General features: G+C 37.9%; 1 protein-coding gene across 1 annotated transcript; it reads left to right on the top strand.

Moving 5' to 3' along the window:
* The first annotated feature begins 1,903 nt into the window (after positions 1-1,903).
* On the top strand, positions 1,904-2,842 carry LOC125124048 (olfactory receptor 4C46-like). Its single transcript, XM_047774226.1, has one exon. The coding sequence runs from the start codon at positions 1,904-1,906 to the stop codon at positions 2,840-2,842; it is 939 nt and encodes a 312-aa protein (XP_047630182.1).
* Positions 2,843-7,461: the final 4,619 nt, after the last annotated feature.

The raw sequence follows: 7,461 nt of genomic DNA, 5'->3' as shown, positions 1-7,461 counted from the left end.
AAAAGAGAAAATTACAAATATTCATAACATAAATCATCAACTGTTTTATGAAACACAAACATGGAAATCCTTCCTGGGGGAAAAAAAAAACTGCTATGGATAAGATGAGGCTCTGATGCTTATTTGAGAGTAAAATTGATTCTTCTGGAGTTTATTGCATGGTTAACTATTCCCTGTATTACTGCTCCAACTGTTCATTCTTTCTATCCCACAAGTGTACACACAGTCACAAAAACAACTGAAAGTCCTTTTCACATCCACAGCAGGGTGGCAGATGTGTTCATACATACCTCCTCAATCAATTATCACAATGATCTAGGAGGTAGATATTATTATTATTATAACCTTATAGATGAGAAAACAAGGATGTAAGTTGCCAAATAAATGTACCTCAGATGAAAAAAGTTACAAGCGAAAGAACCAGGATTCAAATCTGAACTTTCTTACTCTCAAATCACTTCATCACTAGAAGAGTATTTTTCAACATTTTGCTGAGAAATCTGGGGACCCATTCTTTGGAGTAGAATCAGAGAAGGGAGAGTTAGGTCTGAGGGAGGAGTCAAGATGAAAGGGCCATTTGATGAACACGGTACCACATTTTACTTACTACTTGGGCATTCAGAGATGTCATTGTGTGTGTGTGTGTGTGTGTGTGTGTGTGTGTGTGTGTGTGTGTGTGTGTGTGTGTGCTGATGAAATTGCTCCATATAAACTTGCCTCTAAACTAGTGTTACGGTAATTAGAATTCTTATGGTCATTTCAAAAGGAGATGACTAGTTCAATGTCATTTATTATAAGGTCACAATATTAGGTTTAGGTTAAGAATTTGGAGGGGAAAATGCATAAGAATCACCTGAAACCTAATCTTGGCCCTGCCCTCTATTTGCTGTTTGCCTGGGACAGACTCCTTAACTTCTCTATGTTCCTAATTCCTAATGTATAAAGGAAGCACAAAAACGATAGTAACCATCTCATATGCTTGTACTGATAAAATACTAAATACCAAGTATCTGCCTAAGCACTTAAAGCACACTAAATATTCATTTTAGTCAATAGTAGCATAGTTATTACAACTGTTAGCATTAGTCTCTGAGATTTTGTCCTCACCTGCAAAACGAATGACACAATATCAACCACAGAGGTTGTTATCAGTATGAAAAGGAAGTATTTTGGGGTGAGCATTTGCTGTTATGCCATATACATAGCAATCAATCATTAAAAAGTATACACTATGACCTACTATGATGTTGTTAGATTTAGTCAATCTGCATTAAAAATACTTTTAATTAGCACTTGTACCCATTCTTTATATTCCTACCACCATTATCTTGTTACTCCATTTTCAACTATTGTAAGTAATCTGCTACGGTGGTTCCTGTCTCTGCCTTCCACAACCTTACTAAACCCCAGTCGACGTTATCCAAAACTCTCAAAAGTGCTTACTAGAATAATACCCAAGTTTCCCTCTTGATCAAATTTCTTTCATCCTTTTACTCGTATTCTCAATTACCTTCCATAGTGTTCCATTTATTAGAAGTGAAAAGGAAAATTTCTAAGATTTACATCCATCTTCTAATTCTTTTCAGACATAGCTGCCTTTATTTGTGAAAGCTATTACTTCAAGTTAAACTCTGGCATTTTCGATGATTAAGGTCCCCTGCCTGTGTATTTACAAAACCTCTTCATGTCTGCAATCTTAACAGAATTTTCTCCTGGGTGGCAGTTCCACTAATATTAAGAATTCAGAATCTTTTATTCATCTCAAAAAAAAAATCAACTCAAAAAATTCACATTCAGTAGAGTCTGGACACTTATTATTTATTAGAATGAATAAGTTGAACAAATCTAAAGTTTCATATATTTAAACTATGTGTTTCTTTCAGGTAATGAAATAAACATTTACATGAAATACATAAAGAATATGAACAATGTGACAGAGTTTGTTCTCCTGGGGCTCACACAGAATCCAGAGATGCAGAAACTCATATCTGCTGTGTTTTCTGTCATCTATATTATCACTGTGGTAGGAAATGTGCTCATCGTGATCACCATCACTGCCAGCCCATCCCTGGGGTCCCCCATGTACTTTTTCCTGGCCTATCTCTCCTTTATTGATGCCTGCTATTCCTCTGTCAGTACCCCCAAAATGATTATAGATTCACTCCGTGGAAAGAAAACCATCCTATTTGAGGAGTGTATGACCCAAATCTTTGGGGAACATTTCTTTGGAGGTGCTGAGGTCATCCTGCTGACTGTGATGGCCTATGACCGCTACGTGGCCATCTGCAAGCCTTTGCACTATACAACCATCATGAATTGGAGAGTGTGTGGGCTACTACTGGGAGTGTCATGGGTGGGAGGTTTCCTTCACGGAACCATTCAGATCCTCTTCATCTCCAGATTACCCTTCTGTGGTCCTAACGTCATAGATCACTTTATGTGTGATCTGAACCCTTTGCTGGATCTTGCCTGCACTGATACCCACACTCTGGGGCTCTTTGTTGCTGCCAACAGTGGGTTCATCTGTCTTTTAAACTTCCTTCTCCTGCTGGTCTCCTATGTGGTCATTCTGTGCTCCCTAAGGACCTACAGCTTGGAGGCGAGGCGCAAAGCCCTCTCCACCTGTGTTTCCCACATCACTGTAGTTGTGTTATACTTTGTGCCTTGTATATTTGTGTACACGAGACCTGCAGCTACTTTACCCATTGACAAAGCAGTTGCTGTCTTCTACACTATGATCACTCCCATGTTGAATCCCTTAATCTATACCTTGAGAAATGCCCAGATGGAAACTGCCATTAGGAAATTGTGGAATAGAAAAGCCGTTTCAGGTGACAGATAAATGTGTCTGGAGCCAAACAATAATTCAACTTATGCAAAGGTCAAAGGACATCTTGGATGACCTCAGCAAGGACTATGTAAAGGATAGAGAAATAAATTAATCACAGCAAATTATAGATCCTTTGGTGGGAAACAGAAATAGATGCAAAAAGAGAAAAAACATAACCCAGGACCGATCTTTCCATATTTAGAAAAGTCTACCAATTGGGAACTTAGTTTTAGTAGCTTCAACCATGTGTATGGATTCATAGACTTTCCATGTAATAAAATGAGAGAAATAATAAATAGATTGGTATTAAGGAGTATCTCTATAACAAGCCAAAGGTGTAGCCACTGCTGTCATGCCCACTTTACAAAAGATTCAATTGAAAGAAAAGTGAAAGTATCAAAGCACATATAGCAAAGAGACAGTAATCAGAATCTGAATGGCTTCCCAGACCATAATACTAACTGCTTTATACACAGCCAAGAAAGGATGATAGAAAGCTAAATAATTACTAGTTACCATTTATTGAGATAGGAAGTGTGCTGGACAGATTGTATATAGTAGTTCATTACTGTGACTAAAAACCCAATAATTTTTCATTAACTTTTCATTTTTTATATCAGCTGATGGTAACATGTTGACTGTAACATGATGTGCATAACCTTTTTATAGTTGTAAAAACCGTTGTCCATTGAACTTATGTTAACAATTGAACAAAGATTGCACAGTGTTTCCAAATTTCTTTGTAAGCTTCAGAAGATTTTTAGTATTGCTTCTGTCACCATCTTAGGCTGGAAAACAATCAGAAGGAGCAATGACTCAAAAGAACATCTTGATATCCGACAGGAACTTCTATGTATTAAATATGAAGTTGAACTCCATAAAGTACTTGCATATGCTATATAGTAATAGTTTCTATGAGGCAGCACAATTTCTGGTTTGTAGTAAATACTGAATGAATAAATAAAAATATACCATAAAAAATTAATAAAATGTTGAGGAAAAACATACTGGAGTCTAGGGAATTTTTTCCTACCTTTATGTGATTCAGATTCTGAGGAGAATTCTAGTTGAAACCCTTAGGAAAATCACAATTTGTTTTTTACTTTTTCTCTTAAAGAGGATGAGAAAGAAATCCAAACTGAGATTATCAGGCTATGAGCAAATAGTTTATCTTAATGTATTTCCTATCTAAGGAAGATCTAATTATCTTACTTATATGAGCTAGTCATAATATATTTTCTGTTAATCTGTTTACCTTTTTTCTTCTTTTCTTTTTGTTTTTAGGGCCGTATCCACAACACATGGAGGTTCCCAGGCTAGGGGGTCTAATCGGAGCTACAGCTGCCAGCCTAGGCCACAGCCACAACAATGCAGGATCTGATCCAAGCTGTGTCTGGAACCTACACTACAGCTCACAGCAATGCTGGATCCTCAATCAGCTGAGCAAGGCCGGGGATGGAAACCGCAACCTCGTGGTTCCTTGTTGGATTCATTTCTGCTGTGCCACAACGGGAACTCCTGTTTACTTTTTGATAACATTTCCTTATTAAACCCTCTTTTTAAAAATGTGTGGTTCCACAATTTAGAAGTACTAAAATATATGTATGTACACACACACACACTCTCAAACATGTGTGTGTATTTGTTTTCAAAAGGTAAAGATAATAGCACTACTAATAGTGTATCTCTATATATTAAACACGTGTGTCTATATTTAAATGTAGACATATATGGTGTATGTGTATGATACCCTCTAGTGTTGTTACTGTCAACTAACTGGGTGTCACTGATTCCTAAACTCACCACTCATGAATCTGATACCATTATAAATGAAATTAATAATGAATAATTGAAACAGATATACTTAATTTTTAAAAAAGATGTGGCTCCATTTACCCACAAAGAAATTTCAGAATAAATACTTTCCTTTCCTTCCTCCATCCTTCATTCATTAATCCATAAATATTTGGGGGCCTGAATAATGAGACAGAAACATAGATGGTCGATGGGGCTTCATTGCCGGGACTTTGGGTCCTATCTTCCCAAAGCTTAGGATCCACTGAAGGACCCCCAGAAGAGAAACCACCTGGTCTACTTGCCTCAGGGTAGAACCTGTTCTGCAGCATAAATTATACTCCAGAGCCTCCATGACTACAGACTAAAACCGAGTCTGGTTTACTACATCCTTCTCCCTCCACCATAGTCCCTCCATTCAACTCTTTCTCTTTATAGATCATTTTCATAAAAATCCCACCTTTGAATCTGCCTCTAAGGACCCCATCTAACATGGAGAGATAGAGGTCAAGAAATATTTGTAAATTATACACAAAAGAATTTGAGAGAAGCCTAAAAGCAACTGGCTTATTAAAATGTGGAATGGCCTTTTGAAGACAGTTGCACTTACAGTTACAGATGGGTGGCAGTATCTTGTGGGGCTGCAGCAAGGATCTCCAGAAGGCTCACATACCCTAAATCAGCATCCAATATATGGTGCTCATTTGTCCATAGCCAAGATTCATGGATCTGGTAATTAAGGAGCATCATCATTCACTATTACACTTAGTGACACACAAGCAAAATTTTTTTCATCCTGAACCTCGTACTCGGCCAGCATAGAAGTCTTAGCTTTAAAGAGAGGCATGTTCCCATCAGGAAATATAACAATGATTCCATTGAATTGAAAGACTGCTCTCTAGTCACTTTAAGCTTTCTCTGATTCAACTGGCAAAAACAGGAGTTACTGTGCTGGTTGGAATGATTGATTCTAAGTATCAAGGGGAAAGTGGACTACAATGCCACAAGAGAGGGAAAGGATATGTCTGGACTCCAAGACATCCCTTAGGGCAACTCTTAAAATACAGTGCACCATGATTAATGGAAAACTGCAATCATTCAATATGAGCAAGACTACTAAAGGTCCAGATTCTTCAGGAATGAATGTTTAGTCACTACACCATGTGAGGAATCACGGCCAGTAGAAGGCAAAAAGAATATAGAATGGGTATTGGAAGAAGGGAGTTGTAAATACCAGCTATGACCACATGACCAGTTATAGAAATGAGGGCAATGATTGTATCAGTATTTCCTCCTCATTTTGTTATGAATATGGTTGTGGGTGTTTTTGCATATATAAAGCATACGTTTTTGTTGTCTTTCTTCTCTATTCCCTTATCATGTAACAGAAGTTATTTTGGCTTTCTATCATAGTACTTAGCTAGTTTTTCATACATAAGTACTTAACTTAAACTTAATATTGGAGTTACAGAGTATCAAAAAAATAAATATCACTTAAGGGTTTTACCTCCTCTTCTGGGAAGAGTTTTAGTACATTTTCAATTATAGGCAAGGTAGTTTCAGAGTTCCCACTATGGCGCAGTAGAAATGAATCTGACTAGTATCCAAGGATGCAGGTTCGATCCCTGGCCTTGCTCAGTGGGTCAAGGGTCAAGCATTGTCCTGAGCTGTAGTGTAGGTCGCAGGCACGGCTCAGATCCTGCATTGAAGTGACCGTGGTATAGGCCTACATCTGTAGCTCCAATTCTACCCCTAGCCTGGGAACTTCCATATGCCATGAGTGCAGCCCTAAGAAGCAAGAAAAAAAAATGAAATATGACTTAAAGAGGTGTGTATGGGTGCCAATTTGACAAGGAGGGGACTTCTGCTTAATTTTATGCATCAACATGACTGGGCCATGGCTGCCCAGATATTTGGTCAAACAATAGTCCTAGTGTATCTGTGTAATTATGTTTCTGAAAGATATTAACAATTTAAACAGTAAGCTGAGTAAAATGGATTACCTTCCCTTATGTGGGTGGGCCTCACCCAATCAGTCAAAGGCCTGAACAAAACAAAAAAAACTGAGAGAGAATTCCCTATTTGTCTGATTCCCTTTGAAATGAGAGACTGCTTTTTTTTCTCTGGCTTCGGATCCAAACTGAAATGTCTCTTCCTGGATCCCACCCTGACAGCATCCAGACTGAAATACACCATCAGGCCTCCTGGGTTTCCTGCTTGCCCACTGCAGATCTTGGGATGTGTCAGCTTTCATAATCACATGAGCCAAACAATTCCTTAAAATAAATTTACTGTATATTTTATTGCTTCTGTTTTCCTATAGAGCAATTACTAATAAAGAGCCCTGAGGACATAAGGTTTTTTTTTACTGCTTTTATTTTATTTTTTTCTTTTCCAATGAAATCCCTTTTTTATTAAAGTATAGTTGATTCATAGTGTTGTGCTAATTTCTGTTGCACAGCAAAGTGACCCAGCGATATACCTATCTACAAAATGGAAACAGACTCACAGACATAGAGAACAGGCTTGGGGTTGCCAAGGTGGGAGAGAGAAGGGAGTGGGATGGACAAGGAGTTTGGGGTTAGTAGATGCAAGCTATTACATTGAGAACCTCACAGGGACCTCACAGGGAACTATATCCAGTCTCTTGGATAGAACATGATGGAAGATATATGATAAAAAGAATATACATATATGTAAGAGCTATTTTTAAGGCTAGCAAAGTAAATCCAATTATCAAGACAGCAGTTGATTAAAAGTCCCCTGGATGAGATCTATTCCAAAGCCAATTCTTCCAAGCTTATTTTCAGAGCGTCTATGCTCAGAGCAGAGCCACA

This window comes from Phacochoerus africanus, chromosome 4 (genome assembly GCF_016906955.1).
Source record: "Phacochoerus africanus isolate WHEZ1 chromosome 4, ROS_Pafr_v1, whole genome shotgun sequence".
NCBI lineage: Eukaryota > Metazoa > Chordata > Mammalia > Artiodactyla > Suidae > Phacochoerus > Phacochoerus africanus.
The sequence above is the reverse complement of the archived record's forward strand: the minus strand, read 5'-3'. Positions and strand labels throughout refer to the sequence as shown.

Coding starts and splice junctions, on each gene's coding strand:
- LOC125124048 (XM_047774226.1), top strand. CDS start 1,904: ATGAAATACATAAAGAATATGAACAATGTGACAGAGTTTGTTCTCCTG.